The 26,957-nt window shown below is 47.9% G+C and overlaps 1 protein-coding gene across 1 annotated transcript in view; it reads right to left on the reverse strand.

Moving 5' to 3' along the window:
* Positions 1-13,929: 13,929 nt before the first annotated feature.
* Positions 13,930-26,957, reverse strand: part of OTOG (otogelin) — a 109,603-nt gene continuing 96,575 nt past the window's right edge. The window contains exons 44-55 of the mRNA XM_037999621.2: positions 26,420-26,524; positions 26,181-26,288; positions 25,662-25,763; positions 22,892-22,990; positions 21,972-22,012; positions 20,171-20,246; positions 19,900-20,078; positions 19,041-19,145; positions 18,746-18,865; positions 17,489-17,534; positions 15,670-15,749; positions 13,930-15,568 (exon numbers count right to left, since the gene is read on the reverse strand). Of these exons, the coding sequence (XP_037855549.2) occupies positions 15,368-15,568; positions 15,670-15,749; positions 17,489-17,534; positions 18,746-18,865; positions 19,041-19,145; positions 19,900-20,078; positions 20,171-20,246; positions 21,972-22,012; positions 22,892-22,990; positions 25,662-25,763; positions 26,181-26,288; positions 26,420-26,524 (1,262 nt within the window). The 3' untranslated portion in view covers positions 13,930-15,367. The remainder of the gene's footprint in view (positions 15,569-15,669; positions 15,750-17,488; positions 17,535-18,745; positions 18,866-19,040; positions 19,146-19,899; positions 20,079-20,170; positions 20,247-21,971; positions 22,013-22,891; positions 22,991-25,661; positions 25,764-26,180; positions 26,289-26,419; positions 26,525-26,957) is intronic.

A 26,957-nucleotide genomic window follows, 5' to 3' on the forward strand; every position in this document is an offset into this window, starting at 1 on the left:
GCTAAAGCCGACATTTCCTTCTATTCCTCGTTCTTTGAGAGGTTTTTGTTTTTATCAATGAATGTTGGATTTTGTCAATGCTTTTTCTGTGCATATTGAGATGATGATGTAGAATTTGCTCTTCATTTTGTTAATATGGTGTATTACTTGATTGTTTATTACTTGATTTTTAGATGTTAAACCACTAAGACACATCACTAAGATAAATCTCACTTGGTCATAGTGTACAATCTCTTTTATATATTGCTGGATTTTGTTTGCTAATATTTTCCTAAGGAGTTTTGTATCCATGTTCATGAGCAATATTAGAATGTTGTTTTGTTTCTTGTCATGTCTTTGTCCAACTTTATAAAATAAGTTGAGAAGAGTTCCCTCCTTCTGTCTCTTCTGGGAGAGTTTATGTAAGATTTGTGTTATTTATTCCTTGAATGTTAGATAGAATTCACCAGCGAAGGCATCTGGGCCTGGGGTTTACTTTGTGAGATAATTTTAATTATTAATTCAATGTCTTTGTTTGATGTATGTCTTTGCATGTTTTCTATTCTTTCTTGAGTCAGTTTTGGTCATTTATATCTTTCTTATAATGTTTTCACTTCATTTAACTTGTCTAATTTGTTGGCATGAAGTTATTCATAGTACGCTCATCTAATTCTGTAGGTCTGTTTTGATGTTCCTTCCTTTAATCCTGAGTTTAATAATTTGCATATTTCCTCTTCCATTTTTGGTCAGTCTGGCTAAAAGCTTATCAATTTTGTTGATTTTTTATTTTTTGAGACAGGGTCTGGCTCTGTCATCCAGGCTGGAGTGCAATGGCACTTTTTCACCTCACTGCAACCTCCACCTCCAAGGTTCAAGTAATACTTCCACCTCAGTCTCCAGAGTAGCTGGGACCACAGGCATGCACCACCACGCCTGGCTAATTTTTGTATTTTTGATACAGACAGGGTTTCACCATGTTTCTCAGGTTGGTCTCCAACTCCAGGGCTCAAACAATCCTCCCACCTCAGCCTCCCAAAGCGCTGGGATTACAGGCATGAGCCACCACACCCAGCCTGTTGACTTTCAAACAGTATATTTTTATTTTCATTTATTTTTCTATTACTTTTCTGTTTTCTATTTTATCAGTTTCTGCTTTGATGTTTACTAACTTCTTTCTGCTTAGGATTTGATTCAGCCTTCATTTTATGGCCTTCTGGAGTGAGAAGCTTAGATTATTGATTTTGAATCTTTCTTTCTAGTATGTGTTTAAAACTATACATTTTCCCCTAAGAACTACTTTACCTGCATTCCGTAATTTTTGATATATTTTGGTTACATTTTCTTCCAGTTTAACATATTTTCTAGTTTTACTTGTAATTTTTCCTTATTTTACTTTGAATGAATTTTCTTACTTTATTTTATTTAAAAATGTGTGTTAATTTTCAAGTATCTGGAGACTTCCAAGATTTTTTTCTTTGGTTGATGTTTTACTTAATTCCATGATGATTGGGGAACATACTTTGTATGATAACATTCCTTCAAAATACATTGAGACTTATTTAATAGTCTCAATAAAAGTGTTATTGAACACTTGAAATGTGTTTTATTTTGCTGTTGTTGAGTGGTGTGATCAATATATATTATTTAGGTCAAATTGGTTAACAGGGTTGTTTAAGTCCACTATATCATTGCTGATTTTCTGTCTAGTTTTTCTACTACTTTCTGGTAGGAATACTAACATTTTCAACTACAACTATTGAATTGTCTATTTCTTCTTTCAATTATGTTAGGTTTTCCTTCATATGCTTTGGGGCTGTGGTGCAAAATGCTTTTACATATATAATTGTTGTACTTTCTTAATGCATATTATCATTATGAAACATCCTTCCTTGTCTCCAGGAATATTTCTTGTCTTAAAGTCTACTTTTGCCTATGTTACTATATCATCTACAGCTTTCTCTTGGTTACTATGTGCAGAATATAAAAATTTGTACTCTTTCCTTTCAAATTATTTGTTTCTGGTTCCTGTCTCTTGCATTCAGCATATACATAGTTCTTATTTTTCTTATCCAGTCTGACATTTGCTGCATATATATGTATATGTAAAATAACTGTATATATCAGTTTTACTGCAGTATAATTTGCATCTCACACAATTCACCCTTTTAAAGCATACCTAAGGTTTTTATTATATGTTTTTTATTATATTCATAGGATTGTGCAATCATCATCACAATCAACTGTTGAACATTTTTATCACCCCAAAAGAAGCCCAGTACACATTAGTAGTCACCCTCCATTTCCCGCAACACGCCCAAGCTCTAAGCAACCACCAATCAGTTTTCAGTTTCTACAGGTTTACCTATTATGGAAAATTTATATAAATGGAATCATGAAATATGTGGTCTTTTGTGACCGACTTATTTTACTTAGCATGATGTTTTCAAGGTTTATCCATATTGTAGTATTTATCAGTATAGCATTCCATTTTATGGCTGAACAATATTTCATTGTGTGGAATTACATTTTTGCGTTCATCAGATGGTAGACATTGAGGTTGTTTACACTTTTGCTATTTTGAATAATGCTGTTGTGAACATTCATGTGCAGTTTTTGTGTGGACATATATTTCCAATTATTTTTGGTCTATACTAGGAGTGAAATTGCTGGATCATGTGGTAACCCATGTTTAACATTTTGAGAAACTGCTAGATTGTTTCCCAAAGTATCTGCATCATTTTACATTGTCACCAGTAATGTATAAGGGTTTCAATTTCTCCATATCCTCTTCAACATTCGTTATTATCTGACTTTTTGATTTCAGCCATCCTAGTGGATGTGAAGTGACATCTCACTGTGGTTTTTATTTGCATTTATCTGATGACTGATGATGGTGATCCTCTTTTCCTGTGCTTCTTGGACATATGTTCATCTTCTCTGAAGAAATGCATAGTCAGATCCTTGGCCCATTTTTAAAAACTGGGTTATTTTGTTGTTGTTTATTATTGATTTGTAAGAGTTCTTTATATGTTAGGGATATAAGTCCCTTATCAGACATATAATTAGCAAATATTTTCTCCCATTCTGTGAGTTATCTTTTTACTTCCTTTATGTTGTCCTTTGAAGCACAAAAGCTTTCACTCTGATGAGATTAGAAGTATCTATTTTTCTTTTGTCAATTGGGCTTTTAGTGTCATATCTAGGAAAGCTTTATTTAACCCAAGGTCATGAAAATTTACTCCTATAGTTTCATCCAATAGTTTTATTGTTTTGTCTCTGACACGTAGGCCAACAATTTATTTGGAGTTGATTTTTGTATATTGTGTAAGAAACAGATCCAACTTCATTCTTTTTCATGTAAATATCCAGTTTTTCCATTTGTTGAAAAGACTGTCCTTTTTCCCAGTGAATTGTATTAGCACACTTTTTGACAATCAATTTACCATAAATGTGAGAATTTATTTCTGGGCTTTCAATTTTATTCCATTGATCTATATGTTTACCTTTTTGTCTGTGGCATGGCTACAATTTGAAGTGCACTGGCCAACCCACATATAGGCTGATGGGCAGAGTGTGAAACCTTGTGAGTTTTGAAATGGTTAGGAATAACTTCTATCCAAATTGTTGGGTGACCACTAAGCTAAGCTACTGTAAGTACATCATATAAGTGGAATCATACAGTATTTGTCTTTGTGATTGACTTATTTCATTTAGCATAAAGTCTTAAATTTGCATCCAAAGAGTAGCATGTGTCAGAAAACTTCTTCCTATTTAAGGATGAATAATATTCCATTGTATGTGCCTACCACATTTAGTTGATCAATTCATCCATTGATTGATGCCTGGGTAGTTTTCATCTTTTGGCTATTGCCAATAATGCTGCTATAAACATGGTGTACAAATATGTGTTTATGTCTCTGCTTTCAAGTCTTTTGAGCATATGCCCAGAAATGCAATTACAGGATCATATGATAATTCTATTTTTAATTTTAGGGAAACTACTATCCTGTTTTCCATAGCAGCTGCACCATTTTACATTCCCACCAGCAGTAAACAAGGTTGCCAAATTCTTCATATTCTCACTGACACTTGTTTTCTAATTTTTGTTTGTTTAAATAATAAACATCCTAATGGGTGTAAAGTGGTATGTCTTTGTGCTTTTGATTTGCATTTACCTAGTGATTACTGATGCTAAGCGTCTTTTCATATACTTACTATTTGGATATCTTCTTTAGAGAAATGTGTATTCCAGTCTTTTGGTCATTTTTTAATTGTGTTGTTTGTTTTTGGTTGTTATTGTTGAGCTTTAGGAGTTATCTAGATATTCTGGAATCAGTTATTATTTCTTAGGATACTTTTTCTTTCCCTTCTGTCCTTTGGGATTTAAATTTATGGAGTTTAGAGCTCTTCGTATTGTTTTATAGGTCACTAAGGGTCTGTTCATTTTTTTTTTTTCAGTTTTTCTTTTACTCTGTAATTCATTTTTTGTTTTTTGTTTTGTTTTGTTTTGTTTTGTTTTTACTTTATTTTTGAAACAGAGTCTCACTCTGTCGCCCAGGCTGGAGTGCAGTGGCACCATCTCGGTTCACTGCAACTTCAGCCTCCTGGGTTCAAACAATTCTCCTGCCTTGGACTCCCAAGTAGCTGGGATTACAGGTGTCCACCACAACACTCAGCTAATCTTTGTATTTTTGGTAGAGACAGGGTTTTGCCATGTTGCCCAGGTTGATCTTGAAGTCCTGACCTCAAGTGATCCACCCACCTCAGCTTCCCAAAGAGTTGGGATTACAGGTGTGAGCCACCTGTTCTTGACCATCACTCTGTAATTCTTTTTTTTTTTTTTTTTTTTTTTTGAGATGGAGTCTCACTCTGTCACCTAGGATGGAGTGAGTACAGTGGTGCCATCTTGGCTCATTGCAACCTCTGCTTCCCAGGTTCAAGTGATTATCCTGCCTCAGCCTCCCCAGTAGCTGGGATTACAAGTGTGTGCCACCACGCCTGGCTAATTTTTGTATTTTCAGTAGAGACAGAGTTTCGTCATGTTGGCCAGGCTGGTCTTGAACTCCCGACCTCAAGTGATCCACCCACCTTGGCCTCCCAAAGTGCTGGGATTACAGGCATGAGCCACCATGCCTGGCCCCTGTAATTCATTTTGGAAAGTTCCTCTTGTTACGTCTTCAAGTTCACTGATCTTTTATTTGGCACTCTTTAATCGGTTATTAATCTCATTTCATTTAAAACTTTATATTTTCATCTCTAGACTTCCTATTTTATTTTTAAAAATATCTCCCATTTCTGTCTTCATCATGCTTATGTTTTTCTTTACATTCTTAAGCGTATGTATAATAGCTACTTAAAAGCACCTGTTTGCTAATACTGTCATCTTTGTCATTTCTAGGTCTGTTTCTATTGACTGTTTTTTTCTCCTTGTTGTGGGTCACGTTTTCCAGATTCTTTGCATGTCTAGTAATTTTTAATTGGATTCTAGACATTATTAATACTATGCTGCTGAATGTCTGAATTTTTTCCCTTAAAGAATATTTAGACTTTCTTACGTCTTATAGCTACTGTGTATCAGCATGGTCAATTTGAGGCTTTTTTCAAAGCTTAATTAGGGCTTCTTTAGGGTAGCCTTTACTCTGGGTGTAGTTTAATCCTTCTTCGAAATTATGACCATTTCTGGAGGCTAAATGAAGTCCTGGGATGTTCAGTGAGGTCTCTTTATTTGGGATGGTAAGATATGTAATGTCTCTCAGCTCTGCAAAAGCTCCAAGAATTGCTCAGTTTACAGTTACCCACTGGTTCTTTGCCTATCTTTACGGATATTCAGCCTACACATGTGCAACTTAATGTTCAGCCACAGCCTTAATATATGCAACTTTCCGGAGTTCTTTTTCTACATGGCTCCCTCATCTGTGGTATTCTGCCCCACAAATTTCAGTTGCCTCAGACTTCCTGAATTTGATCTGTCTTCAACTCAGTGAGACCACCCTGCTCTGCTGGACATGCCCTTCCCTGTTTCTTGTTCCAGAAAATGATCCAGGCAGAATTTGGAACTTTCTAGTAAGATTTATTAATACTTAACTTATTTCCCTTCTCTGTGGGATCCTAGCCTTGCACTGCCTGTTGCCCATGTCTGAAAACATGTATGTCATGTATTTTCACCAATTTTCTAGTTGTTTACAATTGCAGGGTAGGTTGAGTACCAGGTACTCTTTGTGGTGGAAGCAGAAGTTATATATGGTTTTAATTTCTAGAAACTTTTTTTCTGATTGTACTTTAACATATTAGCCTCCTATTTTTTAGATACAGTAACCTCATGGATCATCCTGGGAATATTAATTAGAATACTGTTCGTGCTTTTCCTTTTCCTTGAATTGATTGACTTTTCATTGAGGGTAAGTTACCCTGCCATTTCAACTTGGGCACCATTTTGCCATTGTCCATTCTTTTCAAATAGACAATGAGTTTTAACTGGCTGGTAATATGTATAATAAAATTCTGGATTAATTAGAATTGGTACTGTGAGGGTTTTCTTAGCAGCTACGTAGGCAAGTAGCTGGAGGAGACATACCATAACCATTCACTCACAGGTGATGGTGGTTTCTGTGGTCATGGTCCTCTGATGGTGGGATCACAGGGATATTTACCAAAACTGATCTCCTCTAATCTTCATGTATTTCTCACAATTATTGTAATTACTGTTCCAACTTCACAGTTGAGGAAACTGAAATTCAGGGAGGTTCGGTAATTTGTTAACATCACAGAACTCATGAGTAAAGCAACCAGGATTAGAGTCTGGACATCTTTCTACCTATACACTATGCTGCCTCCCATTTGCTTTATAACTTCCAGAAATTTCATATTTCTGACCTATTGGTGGAACTGCTTCATGTTTTCCAGTACAGGTGCAGATATTTTCTAGTGTTAAAATTTCTTTCATTTTTTCATCTGGCTTTTGTGAGTATTTTGAGAGTATTCATGACATTAGTTTGTGTTTTCTCTTAATCTTGAGCCCACATTCTTTCCATATTATAAACTGTTTCCTTAAGTTAAATTCCTCTTTAAGTTAAAGTCCTCAGTGAGATGACTGAGAAAAAGGAAAAGATATTTTTGAGGGACTTAATATATACTTTGTAAAATAAAATTAAATGTTCATAAATTTTACCAATACATTCCTATCAACAGTGCATCAAAATGCCAGCTACTCCATGGGGTGTAGTTTTTAATTGGTGTCTCTGGAAGACCCAGACTTTTAAGATGTTTAATGGTGGAATTTGAGGCACAGTGACACATGGGCAGAGGAGATATTTTTGGGAGCAATTTCTGCCCTGTACCTCCCAAATCCCTCACAGACCCCCTTTCTCCTCGGGCAGCCCCTCCTGCACATGCTGGGGGCAGGGCTTGGGCTTGGGGCACCTCTGCCAGGATCCCACTGATCTATGTTCTTGCTTGACACTCAGCAGCTGTCGTGGAGGCGTGGGCTGCAGGCGCTGTTCCCCATGGGCCGTGTGCAGGCCGCAGGCCGGGGAGCCTTTCCCGCCTAATCCGAGGGGCACTGGCAGTGGGGAGGGAGACAGCTGGGTGTAACTGATCTGCAAAGGAATGGAATGGTGCAGGCCCCCCAGCACTGGGCTGGGCCGTCTGCAGCCTGCCTGTCCCAGCTGCTGAGCCTTAACCCTTCCCTCTCTTATTTCTTTCTCCCCTCCATTGGGAAGTTGATGTCACCCAGCTTAGCCAAGTCCCAGGAAGCCCCTTGAGAAGTAAACTTCCCTAGCTGAGTCTATACACCTTGGAAAGGATCCAGCTAGGTGATAGTTACCGTCAGGGGGCTTGGGTCCTATCTGGGAACTTCCTGTCTCAGATAGAGACGGGGCTTTTGGAAGACCTAGTGGGTGACTCAGATAGTAGAGGCTATAAGGTCAGCACAGGGAGGCCCACCCTAGGTTGGAGCTCAGGGAAGACTCTCTGGCAGAAGCAATGGAAAGGGCACTCGGTTTGGAGTCTGGTGCTGCCTCCACCATTGCTCACTTTGCAGTGAGAACCTGGGTAAGTCATTGTCACCTAATCCCGAAAATGAGGAATTTAAAGATATTCCTCAAGGTTTAGGAAAGAAGGTTCACGGTGGAAACAATAGTTCTATTTATTAAATGCCTACCATAGGCCAGGACTCTATCTATAAACATTCTCACCATTACTTTGCCAGACTCTCATTTCCGTTTTAGTGATGAGGAAACTAAGACTTAGAAAGTGTAAATCATACAGCTGTTCAGAGATAGAGCCTACTCCACAATCCAGGCCCTTTACTAGATCCCAAAGATCAGCTCCAGGGATCCATAAATGGTGACCTGCTTCAGTCAAACAGAGGCAAGATGGCACATCTGGATAGGGCTCACAGAGGCAAAAGTTTAGCAGTGAGCCCTGAGTCTGCTGGATGGAGGGTGGGCTAGGACTGGGTCCGGCTCTTTGTGCCTGCTTTTCTCTTGCCCTGGGTCCAGCTGGGCTGGGATTCCCTGGCTCAGCCCAGCAGCCTCACATATTAGCATAGCCTCTGCAGTTGTTCAGCCCTTTCCCATCCATGATCTCACTTGACCCTCTTGCCAACCCTGTCGCAGAACTTATTGCTCCTCCTCACGATGGGGAACTGAGGCTTAAAATTTGCCAATGTTCTACAACTGCTAACTGACCAAAGAGACTAGAACCTTCATTCCACTGCTCCCTCTGGCTTCCAGGAAGAAGGAGCCCGGAGTAAGAGGGAGTAAGAGCTCCCAGGCACCCAGCAATCTTCTTAGTCTCTTTCTGGGCTGAGAAAGTGTGAGTGTGGGCCCTGGAGTTAAACAGGTGTGAGTTTGAGTCCTAATTCCTCCACTCTTAAGCTGTGCAAGTCGCTTACCTTCTCTGAGCCTTAGCAGCCTCATCTGTTGTGAATGAATGTTGGGGGAATAAATTAATGACGGCTGGAGCCAGACCTGCATCTCCCCTCCCTGAGCAGAGCGCAGACACTGGCTGGCATGGGAAGCCCCAGTCAAGCAGAAACTAGGACTGGGGGGCTAGAGGTCAAAGGGAGGACTCCTAGGGGCTGCTGTGTTGTAGCTGCTCTCCAGGCTAGGCAGGAGCTGCCGAGGGAGAGGAGAAAAAGGGCACTCCAGGTGAGGCAAAGACATAGAGGCAGGAATGGACACGGCGTGGGAGGACCAGCTACAAGGTTTGGGTTTGGCTGGCTTGGGAGAGGTGGAGTCTTCATGGCCAGTGAGAAGCAAACCTAGAGAATGGTTTATCTCTAGAGAACGAGTTGTCCAAGGGTGCAGGGGCTGGATCAGTTACCCAGCATGCTGCCTGCCCATCTCCACCCACCCCCACCCAATCCCTGGGGTGCTGTGTTCTCTGGGCAAAGGGCTGGAGGCATCAGGGAGGTGGCAGAGGGAGGGGGAAGCATGCAATCCCAGCTCAGGAGAGACAGCTGTGCAGGCCTCCTGCCTGCTGCAGGGGATTAACTGGCACCGCACAGTATGTTGGGGAGCACCTGGCTCCCCGGCTCTGCCCACCCCTGCACCCTTTAACTCTTTGCTGTCTGGGCTCCACACCTTCAGGCTTAGAGGTATGTTCACACTTATTCTCCAGTGTGCTCAGTGTTCCATGTAGGGAACACAGAGATAAAGAAAGACCTAAGGCGGGGTCTGCCCAGCCAGAGGTATCTGTGTCATCACTGTCCCTCCTCATGCCAGCTATGGCCCTCTGAGACCCTGACTTCTCTCCACAGCAAAGCCTTTCCCTTTCCACTGGCTTCTCCAGGGCATATGGTCAAATCACTGCCTTCTTCAAGTCCTCCCCTAACTCATGCGCTATCTCTTCTTTTCCAGTCACACTTCCTAGTGTTGTCCTCCTCACTCTCTCCACTTCCTCACAGAGACGGCACTGCCCACCAGACCCATCTTCCTGGGCACGCAGCTGGACTACATTCCCCAGCCTTTCTTGCACTGAGATGTGACCATACAAGCCAGTTCAGTCCAGTGGAACCCGAATGGAAGGGAGTGAGGCACTTTCAGTCCTGGGCCCTGCAAGCTTCCAGCACATGCTCTCCCTGCACCTCAGCTGGCTGATGCCTGAGACCATAGAGACTCTGGGAGGCCCGTACTGAAAGTGGTAGAACCTCAAGACAGAGGAGCCAGGATCCCTAAATCATTCTGGACACAAAGCTCTAGCTACTCACTTATTTTGGGTGTTTTCTTTAATAAGAGGAAGGAATAAGCTTCTGTCATGTTTGAGCCTCAGAAAAGATCTGACTTGCTGTGTGTGAAAAAAATAAGTGAAGAACTTGGTCTCCTCTCCTCTACCTCCCCATGTGGGACAACCCAGAAAAGCAGGGAAGAGGGATCTGGAACTCGGAAAAGGGGTTAGAAGGGGAACAGCTCTGGTGAGGGGAGAGGAACAGGGTGTTATCAACGAAGCTGAAGTTAGACATGTAGCGTTTGACTTCTAATTTGAAGTTGTTTCTGAACCTGTCGTCTGCCTTCCCCAAGCCACCATGACAAGTGTGCAAGACTCCAAGGCCTTGTGTGGTCAGAGCCTTGGGAAAATGTAAATGAAAGGACCACACATGGGTGAGGAGGCCAGGGGGACCTGGGCCTGGGGAGGGGGCCTGTGCAGACAGTGCCTACCAGAGTGACAAGGAAAGGGTTAAGGGGTCTGTGAGCAGGATTGGCTCTCCTCACAGTAAGGGTAGTAAAATCAGCATGTCGCCTCCAATTTGCTCCGGCCTGACCTTGAACGTGAATCATTCCATCACAATGTCCTTATTGATTTCCACAGGAAGAGGATTAAGCCCAGAAAATCGGGGCGGGAACTTGAGCCTGCACCACGGAGAATGGGATGGTTCTGCAGCTCAAAACTCCTCGTGTTTGCAAATACGTCACAGGGGGTTGCAGGCTGGGCAGCCACCCTGCCAAGCCACCGATCTCTCAGTGGCTCCGCTGGTCCCGGGCTTCTGTTTCCTCACCTGTGTGTGGCCGCTGGGGTTGCCTCAAGCTTTAAGTAATGCACAGAGTGTGGGAAGAAATAGGAATGAGGGAGATGCCACAGATGTCCCTAGGGCCTTCAGTCTGTTCTAGTCTCTTCTGAGGATCTCCTGGGATCCAAAAAGGCTATTCTAGGACCAAAGTTGCCACTGAACCAGCTGGTGGCTCACCAGCCTGGAAGGACCTTCCTCAATCCTGAAAACTGTTGAAGGGAATGAGACCTGTGTGTGTGTGTGTGTGTGTGTGTGTGTTGTGTGTGTTGTGTGTGTGTATTACCCACACAGATGCATAAAGGAGGGATCATTCTGTGTGAACCAACCCACAATTTCCTGTCATCATTTAACATATCCTGGAGAGCCCAGCAAGTCAGTACCCAAAAGGGTTACATAATATTTGGGAGCATGGTTGTACCAGGTTGCGTAATCCTTCCCTACTGACAGGCATTTGCAGTTGTTACTAATTTTTAACACTCAGGACAATGCTGCAATAAACATCCTGGCGCATGCCTCTGTAGGAATTCTTTCTTTTGGTGCTGTTTCCTATTGCTCCTGTAACAAATTGCCACACATTTAGTGGCTTAAAACACACACGTTTATTCTCTTACAGTTGTAGAGGTCAGAAGTATGAAATCAGCTTCACTGAGCTAAAATCAAGGGGCCAGCCAGCCTGTGTTCCTTCTGGGGGCTCTAAGAGAGAATCCAGTTCCTTGATTTTCCAGCTTCCAGAGGCTGCCTGGATTTCTTGGCCAGTGGCCCCTTATGCCAACTTCAAAGTATATCACTTCAACCTCGCTTCTGTCACCCCGTCTTTTCTCTCTGACTCTGACCTGCCTGCCTCTCTTATATAAGGACCCTTGTGATTACACTGGGCCCACCTGGATGACCCAGGATAATCCTCTTATCTCAAGATCCTTAATCACATCTGCAAAGTCCCTTTTACCGTGTAATGTAATATAAATATTCGCAAGATACAGGAATTAGGACGTGGACATTTATCTTTGGAGGACCACTATTCAGCCTTCCATAGCTGCCTAGAAATAGGATGACTTAGTTAAAGGAGATGTGTATTTTACATTTAAATCACCATCCACAAATTGTATCTATTTGATATGAACACTCACATCAACACTGCCGGCACTGGCTTTTTGGAGGGCAGTGGACAACACTAATTAAGGTTCAAAGTCTTCACTGTTTCCTGCCTTCCCCATATTGGAAGGCAGAGTTGGAGATTTTCCTCTCCTTAATCTTTCACTAAATTGTCTTACCCTGAAAGAAAAAGTCAGTATCCCCAGGAGAGATCTAGGAGACTAGGACTGGGAATTTTGACCAAAAGTTTAGAGTGAGAAGTTGGCTTCCAGTAGGAGAAGGCAGGAGGCGTTGCCTGAGTGGGAGTGGAGGTGAGGTGGCCAGGGGGAACATCCAGGCATGCTGGGACTCCAACAGTAGGATGTGATCACCAGGAGCTATGGCCACATGAGAGGACACAGTGGGAGTACAGCAAGAGGGCTGAGAACTGCTGCCAACTGGAGCCAAGGAGGGCCAGGTTACTGAAACTAGGTCACCAAAAATGGGTCGGATGTGGGGAACAGGCATCTGAAAGCCTGGAGCCACCCTCCCGAATCGAGACTGCAGGAAGACGTTTAGGCCAAGGCTGGCTGACTTAACCTGGTGCCCTCTGCTTCTGTCTACGCAACAGCTGATGAGGAGTGGCCTGTTCAAAAGCTGCTTTCCCATAACTGGACATAAACAGATGGGAAGGGTCATGAGGTGAGGAATGAACATCCAGGAACACTATATAGCCAGCAATGGCTATAAAAACTTCCTTATGTCTCAGCCAAAACATCTTGCCATATAATGGAACCAGGATTTTAAACCCAGTTCACTTTAACAGCCATGTTCTGTTTAAAGTCATGGTCTGTTGAAATCAGAGTTCAAAACTCTGAAAACTATTGATTTAGGGAGTGTGTGTAGCTAAGGAGATAACTGACTACAAGCCATGGATCATCATCCCTTATAGAGAAATTTGGAAGCCTTGTCCCACCCATCTCTGGCTGTAATGATGAGAAATTAAGAAGTGTGATGTATGCATTTAAGGCTATAAATGTTTCTCTAAGTACTGCTTTAGCTGCATCTCACAGGTTAATGTGTCATAATTTCAATTACACAGGTCAAAATGTTGTCCAATTTCCATTCTGATTTCTTATTTGATCCATTGATTATTTAGTAATGTGCTGCTTACAAAGCCATAAAGCTTCATTAGGAAAATTCATTTTCATTAGGAAAAGACTCAGGGTCCATGTTAGCAGACAGATGCACCATAAGAAGAGCTTACTTATGAAATAAAAGCCAAGCCTTCAAAAGTGTTCGTTCAAAAAAAGATGTTCTACCCTCTCTAGGCAGGGTGAAGCTCTTGCACTGTAAGCACTGACTCCTCTACGAGTTTTTTCTATTATTGAGGGGTGCTTTCTTAGCCCCCTCCTTCTCCTTCCCACATGGGACAACCCAGGAAAGCACCCTCCCATTTTCTCCTTAGGTGTCCCAATGATCCTTCACAGGTGAAGTGTCACTGAGAGCCTGTCCCTGGGTACTCCTTAATCCTACCACAGCTGACATGGCTGCAAAAACGTACTGAGCTCATTGGGAGAACAACAAGGAAAGAAATATAGAAATGTTAAGAGGCCAATATGAAACCTACTCTCTGGGTCTGCCTCATCCACATCTCCTGTGAGAAGCATCTGTCTCTGGGCCCACAGAACCAGGATCACTCCTCAGTCCCTCACCTGGGTGCCAGCTCCCCAGCTCCCAATGTCCTCATCTTTCTCCTCATTCCCTTCCTCTAGAAGCCAGTCTCCAGTCCATTCAATTCCAACCAGCAAACACCCACCAATGGTTCTGCTGTGAGTGGGGCATGGTGCTGGGATGGATGGGGCAGAAGTGGTGCTGATGTCCAGGGCCATAAAATAGAGTCGTCTCTTCGCAGTGGATACTCCTTCAAGTTCAAAGTAAACCTGGCTCCCTCAGAGATGCTCAGAAGCCTGAAGTCTTCCTGTGGTTTATTGATACATAAACAGAACACAAATATGCGCACAAAGAGGCTTGGAAACAGCAGGGGGCCATCCTGGCACAGCCTCCTCACCTCAAGGGGCGTCCAGCCACATCTTCAGACACACAGGGCAGTGCTGGGGCCTGTACAATGTCATGTTCATGCCCTTGGGATCCACGTGGCACAAAGTGGCACAGGGGTGGGAGACTTGCAGAGTGGGGTGTGGAAAGGGGCTCTGACCCTGCTTTAGGGGACACTCTGGTTCAGTGACAAGGCTCTCACAAGTGCTCAGGGAGGCTGGGGCTGTGTTTTCCACTGACACCAACAGACAGTCTCTTGCTAAACAGTCCCATGGAGCACAGAGGCTGGCATGGGCTGAGCCACAAAACACATAATCAGGCTCCTCTGAGCCCAACTCTGTCATGGCCTTGGAGAAAAGGTGCACTGCAAAGCCTGGAGCTGTATTTGCAGGCTAAAGGTACCCCCTCAACAACCTAGGGTCTCAGAGGCATGGGCCGTCAACCAGCATCCTAAATAAGCAGTGCTGGACCCTCGCTGAGGGTTTCACTCCCCCACCACCACCTCACAAGGCCAGCCTGCCTGCTGGGAAGGTTGCCTTGGGGTAAGGGTACAGGCTTGGGTCTTCCAAATCCTTTCCTGAATTACCATCTCAATACCAGGACACCGGGCACCTTTCTTTGGACTACAGGGGACATGAAGGTCACTGAGCTCACTCTGACTTCACAGATCTTGGTGAGACAACCTGGGCCCTGGAATCCACCATCTTTGCTTTTGGGAACTCCTTCTGGGCAGCTATCTGCAAGCCTGAGTGTTGTAGGTATAACCCTCTTTCCTTTTACTGTGTCTGGTTTCTTCTGTAGTCAAAAAGGCCAAGAGAATGGGCCACTGCATCCTGCCCCTGTGCTTGGTCTTGGGTCCAGCTGTGGTTCCCACGTGAGCACCATGCACCATCCCACCTTCCCACAGCTCTCACCACCCCCCACCAAGAGCTGTGGCCAGGGTCACAGAGGTTCAGAGGGTGCTGCTCCTGGACCTAAAGCCCATTTTCCATCTCAAGCCAGGGACAAAGGTGAGCTCCCTGAGCCCTCATCTATGGCACTTTCCTACATGTGGAAAATGGGGAGCCCAGAAAGGGAGCCAGGATGGGAAGGGGTGACCCTTTCTGGTTACTCCTGTGACCTCTTCCCACCATTCCATGCTCAGCACGTGCCAGATTTCTACCACCTTTAATACCCCCATTCACATTGGGCCAGCTGGAAACAAGAAGTGGGGCCGGCAGAGGTGGTCCAGCTAGCCCAGGCCCCCAGGCCTCAGGACCACTGGCAGGCACAGTCGGTGGGCTCCTGCACGGTGTAGGGCACCCAGGTGGCATTGGTGGCACAGAAGAGCTGCACAGAGCGCCGCTGCAGGCCCACCTCGCGGCAGCACTTGCAGAAGCGGGCATAGGTGTTGATGTTGTAGTTGTAGATGCTGGCGGATGGGCACCTCCCATCACAGGACACTAGGTTCACCTGGAATGGGCAGGCCAGTGAGGTAGTCTGTGGTGCTCACACCCCCAAATCCCCTCCATCCCCATCTTTTGCTGCCCCACTGCCTTGTGGGCACCACGCACAGGGGTGTGGCTCCTGCATTCGTTCTTGCGGATGGTCATGCGGATGGTCACCTTCTTGCAGGAGCGCCCATCCTCCTTACCTGGGGGGAGAAGGGGATAAGGGAGCTGTGGCCAAGACCAGGCTTCTTAGGGGCAGTAGGATTGGCCAGCCCCAGGCAGTTAGTGTCATGCTGGAGGGTCTCTCTTCAGGCATTAGCACCCATGCATTAGTACCCCTCCCCTTCCAGGGAAAGCCTTTTAACCCAGTGCCCTGGAAGGAGGCGGAGTTAGGAAGGCACAGACAGAGCAGTGTGAGCAGGTGAGGCAGGAAGGCCAGCAGGGCCCCCTTGAGGACTCTGTGCTAGGGCAGAGGAGCATCTGGTGACAAGTGAGGTATATATTTTTATACTTGTTATTCTGTATCTCCCACTAAATGTCAGCTCCACAAGGCTCTACAGTGCCTAGAACAGTGCCTCGCACATAGTTGGAGCTCCACTAATATTTGCCAGGTACATGCACTCACTCTGTAACCCCAGGAATCCCTCTAGAAATGGAATGGAATCTTTTCTTCTGGTCTCTGAGCCTCACCACAGAGGTTTCCTACTACACCAGCTAGATGGCTTCTGGCCAGAGCTAAGTCCACTTTGTCTTCCCTCTCTGCTCCAGGAGGCAGGAGAACTAAGGGCTGTCCTGACATGGCCCTCTGGGTCCTGGACTGAGACTGGCTGAGTGACCAGCAAGAGCAAAGCAGTGGCGGTCTGGGGCGTTGGTGGGCGCCAGGTGAGCAGGCCCTGCTGAAGCTTTCCCATGCAAGCCCAGCGAATACAGCTCACTACCCAGCATGCACTGCAGGCCCAATGGCCTGTGCCAGAGGTGGGGAGCAGGGGCCCTCTCCCTCCCTTGCCCCCAGAGCTCGGGCCACCTAGCAGAAGGGACATTGCTGGACATAGCAACGCGGCTGCCTGCCTCCAGTCCAGTGGGCTTCCGAGAGGAGTACCTGAGCGACAGTGGACACTAACCCGTGGAGGAGAGGCGGGACTAACGGGGACCACGGGAAACAGGGTCCCCGGGGAACCTGGGGAGAGGGACATGGGGTGCAGGTCACATGGGGGCACACGGGACATTCAGGGAACATGAGTTTGTGGGTCAGGGATCAGCCGATGAGGCCCCAAGTCCGACTTTCTTGGAGTATATGAAATGCACATAACAGGGCCCCAAGTTCTACTGCCTTCTGGAGATGGGGTCTGAGCACCCTAGGAGGAGGGCAGGCACAGGGGAAAGATGTGGGTGGGGGATTGAAGGTGGTGCAAAGCAGAGGCTGACTGAGATGTGCATGTGCACATGGTTGGGGGCTACAGTTCTGGGTGGCCAGGGCTCCAGGAGCCAGGTATCAGGACAGGTGCACAGAGCTCACACTCAGACTGTCAGGGACACTGGAAGGTCTGAATCCCACCCAGGAGGTTCCTCCAAGACCAGGGCGTCTGACCACGGGAGAATTCATGTGGGAGCATCTGGGCTGGGAACCTTGGCAGGGGCAGGAGAAGGCAAAGTAACTGGTGAACTACTGACCTCCTGAATGCTATGCCCCAATGTCCTCTGGCTCTGACAAGGAGCAGAGGCTTTGTATGAGAACAAGGACACAAACATGGTCTCCAACCTTCTGCATATTTGTGCTAGTGCCATGAGCCCCATGGTGGGGATGTTATCCCTTCATCTACTCAGCCCAGAAGAGCTATCATTTTAGGTGCCAGGCCAGGAACCTGGTCCTCTGTCCCCTGACATGACACCCTGTGCCCCCATCAAAGCCCCCCACCCCTGGGCCTCCACCATGCTCACTCACAGGTCCTGCAGCATCCTTCCAAGGAAGGTACCACGGAGCCCCCAACCTAGAGAGAGGAAGTCGGGAGAGGTAGGTGTGGAGACCCCTGTCCAGGCCAGGAGCCAAGATCCCAGAAACAGGCAGAGTACAGGAGTCTTGACTCTTCTCTCCCTGTGATGTCCCAGGGCAGGAGCATAGGACCCTTGCCAGGCCATGGGAGAGCCACAGGGGTTAAGTTGGCACTAAGGCTGCATGTGGCCCCCTTGGGGCAGGAGCCTGGGTCAAGATGGTGCAGGGCCTCCCATCTTTCCTGGGGCAGCTCCCCTCATGCCTTCCACTGCCTACCCCACTGTCAGTGCTTCCCAGCACAAAGCGTCAGGGAGAGGAGGGGTGCAGGGGTCACCCACTTGGGTCAATGGCCTGGGCTCTACCTCAGCCCTGGACAAATCATCCTTTTCCTCTAGGCTTAGTTTTCCCATCTCTAAAATGGGGGCAAGTATCCCTTAAAGCCCTCCTCCTCTATAGTGAAATGGGTAAAACAATGGATGGGACAGTTCTTTCTACATAAGTGTGCGTTGGGGGGCGGGTCTCAGTATGTGTGTGCGATTTTGTGAGCATATACATGAGTATCTGTGTGTACATGTGTGATTTTGCACGTGTGTGTGTGTGTATGAGAGTATCATTGAATGTCTGTGTATATTTGTTTTCTAGAGAAGAGTCAGAAATCTTCGAATGTCCACTGTTAATCTTAGGGACTTTAATAATTCAACAATAACCCCCAAGCCTTCCAGGAAATCCTTTTCTCTGAGGTGCGCCCATACCGACAGCTGCCCATGCTAGTGCTGGACACCCACCAGCCATCAGAGGACTGAACTGCATCTGCGTGGCATGTGTGTGCAAGAGTGTGCTTATATGAGTGCTTTGAGGTGTGATGATGTGTGGTGTGTGCATTGGCATGCCGATGTGAATGTCCCTGGAGGGTGCGGTGTGTGAGTGGCTGGTGGCCTGTGTTGGTGTCCGCCTGAATGTGCCTAGAACATGTAACAGTGTGTGTTTGTGCACACCTGCATGTGGTCACGTGATGTGTGAAGAGGCAGGGTGTGATGTGGTCAGGGCAAAAAGAAATGCAGAGAGAGATGTGGATTTGGGGTGGCAGTGCAAGCATAGGCTCCAGGGAGCCCTTCCTCCTGCACTCCTGCTCACAGGACCCCCACCCCACTGCCAGCGAGACAGCTGATGCCCCTGGCCTATAGCCTCAGTGGAGAAGGAGGCACTGACCTTGGCACACTCGGTCTCATTGAGCGGTGGGCAACTGATGGGAGAGCGGACGAGCACGGCACCCAGGGGAGTGCTGCTGCAGTGGTGGCGAGCGCAGTCTGCAATCCAGGATGCCCCAGGCTGGAAGGCACAGAAGTGGGTGATGGGGGCTGTGGCCAGATGGACAGCCTGAGCAAACCCATAGGGTCTGGGAGCCTGTTTGTACCCAGCCCTGGCCTGGGAGCCAGAGAGGGCCCTAGTCCTGGTGTCCCCTCCTGGGACCCCCTCCTAGGTGGGCAGCGAGGGGGCTGCTTACCAAGAACAGGGAGGTGGTGCCATTGGGGAAGGTGAAGAGACAGGACACATTCCTGCAGGAGCCACAGCAGGCAGCGAGGTCCCGCGGGTGCTGGTACTCCTGGTTCTACAGGCCGGGGCAGGGTGGGCCTCAGCCAGTTGCCCACCTCCACCCTGGCTCTCCCACTGCCTGCTTATCTATGAGGGACCCCAGAGTCCAGAAGGGCCCTCTGTAGGTACTCGGGAAGAGGAACTCCCAGCCTCCTTCTGTCGCAGGCAGCTAATCATCCCTGTATCTACCCTGAACCTCCCTTACAGCAAAGGGCATCACCACCCTTTCCAAGACATTTCTGCTAAGTAGGATGCCAGTTTTCATTCCAGACAGACCTCCATTTGAGTCTCAGTTCCTGTAGGACTTTTGACAAATGACAGAGTCTCCCTAAGTCTCAGTTGTCTCCTCTGAAAAATGGGAATAATTCTAACCCCCTTTATCCAACTAATATTTATTAGCCCTTACTAGAAGCCAGTCACCATCCTAAGTACTGGGCATGAAGAAGTGCTCACCAAATAGTAGCAATACAAGCATGCAAACCAAAGGGACAGGGAATGTGCCAGGCATTCCATAGGTACCTAATAAGTGTGTGCTCTCTCTGTCAACACCCACCCTTGCCAGGCACTAAATCTGTCCCTTACTGTCCTCCTCCTGGCCTCTCCCAACCCAGTCCCTTTCTTGGCACTTTCTACAGAGGTCTCTGAGGGCCCCTCTGACTTGTCTTGGAGGCTTAGGGCAGCTTCAAGGGCCCCTCTGATTCCTGGAGCACACACGGTCTGCCAGGCTAGCTCTCCTGACACCACCCACTCCACCCTGGGCAACACCCTACCGCCTCGCAGTGGATGTCACACAGCACAGAAGTGGTGTTGATTTGGTAGAAGCTGGTGAGAGGGTCGAGCACAGCGGTGCAGCGGGAGGTGTGGCACACGCCATCTGCTGAGAGCTCCACCACCGTCTGGCCGGGTTGCATCACGCCCAGCTCGTGGCTCAGACACACTGGGGCCTTCACTGGATGGGCATGCAGGGTGGCAACGGTCATCTAGAGCCCAGGCACCCATGCCCCCCCTGCCTGGCTCTGCCCCGAGGCTTCCCCTACTCACCACACTCGTACTTGGCGCAGCCACACACATTGTCCACGCTGTGCATGAACTCCTCGTCCAGCTGGGATTTCTCCCACTGGGTGGGGCAGAGGCAGTCAGCACCCTGGGGTGGGGGCCAGCCTGGCCCTCAGGAGCAGTCTGCCACCTGGGCCCCTCTCTATGTCAGTCCCTCCCTGTGGTGGGCAGGAGGGGGCTGGCAGGCCTGGGGCCCTGCAGCATCCTGGAAGCTCAGTCCCAGTGTGACTCCCAGGCCTCCCCGATGAGGAGCACTGTCCAGTGTCCTCCCCTTTCTCAGTGAGGGACAGAGCCCTGGGTGGCTCACAGTACTTCTCACCTTTCTTCAGCAATTTTAAGGAAGGGGGAATGGGGGTCAGAGTGAGAGGAAATGTGTGCTGGGGTGTGAGGGTTACATATAATTCAGAAAAGGACTGTAAACATGACTTCACATTTCTTAAAGTATTTTCACTTCCCTCAGTGGCCATGCAGCCCGATGGCTAAGGGCATTGTCCCTGGAGACAGATTTCCTGGGTGTCAGCTCTGGCTCTGTGATATACTAGCTTCATGACCTTAACCTTAGTTTCCTTGTTTGTAGGATTGAGAAAACAACAGAATCAACCTCACAGGGTTGTTGTGAGAATAAATAATACACATGAAAGGCCTAGGAAAGTTCCTGGCACTTAGTAAGCTCTCAATAAACATTAGCTACCATCATGACTGTCATCATCATCATCATCGCCATTATCATCTTCACCACCATCATCATCCTCACCATCCCCACCACCACCATCGTCATTGCATTATCATCACCACCACCATCGTCATTCATTATCACCATCACCATCACCCTCACCGTCCTCACCACCACTGTCACCATTGCACTATCACCATCACCACCACCATCATCATCATGGCATTATCACCATCACCACCACCATCATCCTCACCACCACCACCACCATCACCATTGCATTATCACCACCACCACCATCACTACCACAACCACCATCATCCTCACCATCCCCACCACCACCATTGACATTGCATTATCACCACCACCAACACTACCACAACCACCACCATCCTCACCATCCCCACCACCACCATCGACATTGCATTATCATCACCACCACCACCACTACCACAACCACCACCATCCTCACCATCCCCACCACCACCATCGATATTGCATTATCACCACCACCACCACCCTCATCCTCACCATCCCCATCACCACCACCATCACTGCATTATCACCATTGTCACCACCACCACCATCACTGTCCCCACCACCACCCCCACCATCATCCTCACCATCACCACCATCATTGTCATTGAATTATCACCATTGTCACCACCACCACCATCCTCATTGTCCCCACCACCACTATTGTCATAGCATTATCACCATCGTCACCATCACCACCATCCTCACCAACCCAACACCACCATCATCACTGCATTGTCGCCATCATCACTGCACTATCACCATCATAGCCACCACCATCCTCCTCACTGTCCCCACCATCATTGCCACCATCAGCATCATCACTATCATCTTCATGATAATTTTCATCATCATTGTAGTGAATCCTTACCACAACTCTAAAGCATGATTATGTCCATTTTACAAAGGAGGGCACCATACCCAGAAAGCCAGTGGCAGAGCTTGGGACAAAAATGCTAACTTGCAACCATGGGTTCCTTGCACTAGATTAAAGGAGCAGGTTCTCTAGAGGAGGGGATACAGAGGAAAGGAAAGGGGCGCAGACCAGGGGGTGTTGGGGGAAAAGGGTCTCCATACCAGATGGCACCGGGGCACCGGGATTGTGTCACAGTCACACTCTGAAAAACACAAGGGGCCAGGCCCCACTTCATTAGGGATGGTCAGGTAGAAATCCCCTGGGTACCCTGGACCTCTCACTGCTGGCACAACCCGTCTTCTGAAGACCTAGCTTCAGGCCAGGCTTGGGAGAGAAGAGAAAGAGGCCCAAATCTCAGCTTCCTTCCATCCCTGGGTGCAGGAGGAGGCCTGCAGCTCCGCTGGCTAGGCAGGTGGGCAGTGATGGATTCTGAACACCAAGCTCTCCACTGGGTGTGGAGCAAGGATAAATAGGCAGATGGGCCAATCACAGGTTTCCTTTTGTCACCTGGATTAATCCCTCCACCTGGTCCAGAGTCTATTCTTTTATTTTATTTTATTTTATTTTTATTTTTATTTCAGATGGAGTTTCACTCTGTCGCCCAGGCTGGAGTGCAGTGGCGCTATCTTGGCTCATTGCAACCTCCACCTCCTTACAGGCACCTGCCACCGTGCCCAGCTGATTTTTTTGTATTTTCAGTAGAGACAGGGTTTCACTATCTTGGCCAAGCTAGTCTTGAACTCCTGACCTCATGATCCACCTGCCTGGGCCTCTCAAAGTGCTGGGATTACAGGTGTGAGCCAACGCGCCCTGCCACAGTAAGGACTTTTTAAGATGGAAACCCTCTTTGGAATGAGAAACTTGGTTTTTCCTTCTTTTACCCTGGAGAGAAAAGGCTATAGGAACGTTCAGCACTCGGAGTGCGGATGCAGGAGGAAGCTGATTCTCGTGGCTTCCTCTAGAGACCCTGCAGGGGACGGATCTGAGAGGAGTGGACAGTGTTGGGCCAGGCTCCCCCAACCCCTCCTCAGCAGGGCCACTGGATCACCCAGTGGGGAGGCTGTCCTGACCACGGACTCACCACAGGATTTGTAGGGGCAGCAGCGGTCGGGGCTCCACACCTCCACCAGGGCAGTGCCCAGGCCACACTGCACTTGGGGACAGCGGAAGCTCTCACACACTGTGGGGGAGGAGAGGCAGGCAACATATCAGTCACAGGCACCTGGGGGTGTGAATCCTAAGAAGAGCAGCACTGGCTAAGGAGGGGCTACCCCCAGCTCCTCCTTAGTGACCCCCACTGTCCTCGGAGCCCCAGGGAAGAGTCTGGGCACCCAAAGTCTCCCCAGGGAGCTACTTCAGGTCGTGGTGTTGTGCCTGTTAGGCACTGGTGACATGACAGGGTCAGAACCTCAAGCTCATTAAATTGGGCCTCCCCAGTCTGCAGTCACCCTGCAAGAGGTGGTCCAAGGAAAGCCAGCCACTAGGGTAAGGTCTGCTGACAGGGAACATCCCGCTCTGTCTAACACAACCTTTCCCACCCTGTGGAAACTTCATCCACTTAGGGCCCACCTGAGCCTGCCCTGCTTCAGCAGATGCTACCCTGCAGGGCCCACACTTCCTTTCTTCCTAGTCTTCAGGCTGACTTTTCTCAGTTCAGGATTCTTCAGCCATTCTCATTTGCTGAGAGAACAAGGCAAGGGGTGAGGGAACTCCCTGGGTGCAACACTTTGGTGGATAGGGGAGGGGCAAAGGTCAGCACGGAAGGTGAGGATCTGAAAATTCTAAGAGCTACTTGATTTACTAATAAAGTTATTGTCATAATCAAGGATTATCAAATGATGTTCCAAAAAATTATGAGGAAGTGCATTTTTATGGTGTCAAAGTAATAGGTTATTTTCTGGTTGGAAGAGGAAAAATGTAAGATGGAGAGATCTTAGGATTACAGTATCACCCTAATCTGGGCCAATGTTAACATCGATTCTAGTGGCTCAGCCAGATAGTGTGTGGCACCCGATGTGATGTGCTATGAAGCTTATGCACGCACTGTCTAGCCCCAAATTTTTAACTTGAACCCATCAAGCCTTAGATGGAAATTTCAGTTTTAGGAAGCACAGAGGCCCAGGGAACAACGAAAGCAGCTCCAAAAGAAAGCAACTGGTGAAGTCCAGAAGCGGGGACTCTGCAGGGTCATGGCCTGGACTCTAGAGTGGGAGGTCACACAGGAAAAGGGACCTGTGCTAGGTTAAGAGAGATATGAGGCACATCATTATAATGCATTGTCAGGGACTGAATCCTGGATTGGACAAACAGGAAGAAACACGGACTGGGCATGAGACAAGTTGAAAACGTATTAACGTGGAAAGGTGGAGATTGTTCACTGAAAACAGCCAGTTAAAAAAAGAGTATGTCCAGGATGAGATGATTTTGGTAAACCACATCTACATAAAGCCATAGAGAGAATCTGGAAGGATATGTATCCACTAAAGCATTGGCAGTGGAATTATCTAGCAGGTAGGAAGGTGGTATTTCATTTTCTTGCATTTAGTTGGAATTTGTACTTTCTACAAGGCATATACAGTGCTTTTGTAACAGTAAGAGTATGATGAAGACTGGGAAAAGTGATAATATCAACAGCCTCTGTTTTTGAGCACCTACTGCATACCAAGGACCATTAGGTCCTTCACATAAATTATCTCTAATTTCCATAACAGCCCCTCAAGGCAGATACTAGCATCACCATTTTACAAATAAGCAACCTTGGCTCAGAGAGTAAGGCACTTGCCCTGGGCCGTACAGCTGGTAGACAGCCTAACTGAGGTTCGGAAACCAACTGACTATGCCCATACTCCATCCACCGGACTAGGCTGCCTCCCGAGAAACATGGGAAGAAACGTGAAGAGAAGGAGAAAAGATAGTGAATCTCTCCTCATGTCAGTCTGGCAAATACCGTGGCAAGTGGGCCAACCAGCTCCTGGTCAGTTGCAGCCAGGTAATCTGGGTAACTCTCAGGGGATGGGAGCCTACATTGTTTCGGAGGTGGCTCTTGACATTGAACCAATCAGGGTAGCCCTTGGGTGTCCTGGTGGAGGCCCCTCTCCTACTCTGTGTAAGAAAAAATCTCATGCTTCTCCTATTATCAGTGTGCAAAGCAATTTTGTAAATTGAATAAAATTTAAATCGAACCATTTTGTTCATTTTCATCCATTAGATTTACTTACAGTCCATAATGCTGGCTGCACTATGCTTAACAGTTACTACTGAGGTACTACGTACACAGTGCATTCTATATCAAGGTACTATGAACACAGTACATGATATGCACATACTACCCATGTCTACATGTATGTGTAGTATCATATATACAGGTACCAGGCCCTAGAAAAATACTGGGAAAAGTATACTTTTATTTGTCATTACAAAATAACAGAGCTTCAGAGGCTTTGCAACACGGGGCCTTCTGTGATACAGCCTCCAGGAGCAGGCACCATGGTGACACAGTGGCGAAAGGGACCCTGAAGGGGGGCCTTGGGTGAGTCAGGGAATGAGGACTTCTTATCAGTGCTGTGGGGGATGAAGGGACCCAAGTATTTGCCTTCCACCCAAGCCTCTGTCTGGCCCTTGGGGGCCTCCATGGAGGGGACAGAACTGGACCTCCCACCCTCCAGCCTGACAGTGTGACCTGGCTTCTTCAGGTGGGCCTGCACTCATCCTGGCTTCAGCTGCTCGGCCCTCCACAGCTCACCAGCTGGGAGCACTCTGTTGCTCCCTGTCAACCCCCATTAGTCCCAGGGTGGGGACTCTGTGAAGGGTCCTTCCCGCCACAGCCAGCCATGTGCCCAGCCAGGACTCACCACACTGGTACAGAGGGCAGCAGAGCTCTGTGGTGTTCCTGTGCACGGTGAGCGCCTCCCCTTCTTGACATTCGGGGATGGGGTCTGGACAGTCGCCACAGGCTGAGGGGGAAGAGGGTCAATGCTGTCACAGCAGTCCCCTCATAGGAGCTTGGCACACAGCACATTGCTGGGGGTGGGAGCTCCTCAACAACCCAGGTGTGGTAGGAGCTAACTAATGGCAGCATCACATGGTCTCATGTGACCCATTCTGGAATCAGAATCTGGAAGTTCTCCCTCATGTCCACGAAAACGTTTACACGGAACAAGCACCTGTTTCCTCTTGCTCAGTAATCTAGGGGGAACACAGGGTACCTCTTCCTCCCACCCTGTTTCCTGGACAGTGAGCTTGTCCTTCTCCCTTCTCCCACTCCATTTGAAGACCCCCAGCCTTTCCTGCCAGCTGCCCAAGGACACAAGGGTGAGGCTAGCAAACTGTGATCCGGCTGTGTGCGCTGGCGTCTAGTGGCGGCGACCCACCGCAGAAGTAGGAGGTGCAGCAGGAGTCCCCCAGGCGGCCGGCGATCAGGGTCTGGTCCTGTCGGCAGCTGGGGACAAGCTCTGCCTCACAGAGATCTGGGTCGCACTCTGGGGAAAAGGCCGGATTTAGGTGCTGGGAGAGGAACCTGCCTGGCCACACCTGAGCCCCTGCTCCCAGAGCTGTCCTCCCCACACTGCCCTCAGTCCGTCCCCCACCTTCCCCGCCCCAAGCCTCTCACCACAGCTGTAGCTGGGGCAGCAGGAGTCCTCCTGGAAGTGGGTGAGGAGGCGGTGGCCTGGGTGGCAGGTAGGGGCGAGGCCCTCACACAGGGTCTGGTTACACACTGGCCCCAGGGACCACAGGGCCTGTCACCTCGGGGCCGGATGTCCCCACTGCTCTCCAGTGGAGAGCACTGGACAACTGCCCAAACCCTGGACGCCTGGCCCACTCCTCCCCCCACTGCTCCTCCCAGCCCCCAGGACCCACACTCCTAGATGAGGCCTTTGAGGGTCACACGAGGGTTCAGGGCTGGGACGGAAGATTAGCAAGAGCTAACATCCATTGACACGTGCCCCATCTCACAGCAATCCCAAAGATGGGCCCGATCATCAGCTCATGTTCCGGGAGAATGAAAGAAGGCACAGAGGATGTGAAATGATTTGCCTGAGGCCACAAGGCTACAGGTGGGGAAGGAAGAGTGGCCAGGCTGCCTGGCTCCACAGTACTCCCTGCACTGACTCCTGCGCCTCTGCCCCTGCCCCCAGGCAGGGTTCTCC

The sequence above is a fragment of the Chlorocebus sabaeus genome, chromosome 1, assembly GCF_047675955.1.
Source record: "Chlorocebus sabaeus isolate Y175 chromosome 1, mChlSab1.0.hap1, whole genome shotgun sequence".
In the NCBI taxonomy this organism is placed as follows: domain Eukaryota; kingdom Metazoa; phylum Chordata; class Mammalia; order Primates; family Cercopithecidae; genus Chlorocebus; species Chlorocebus sabaeus.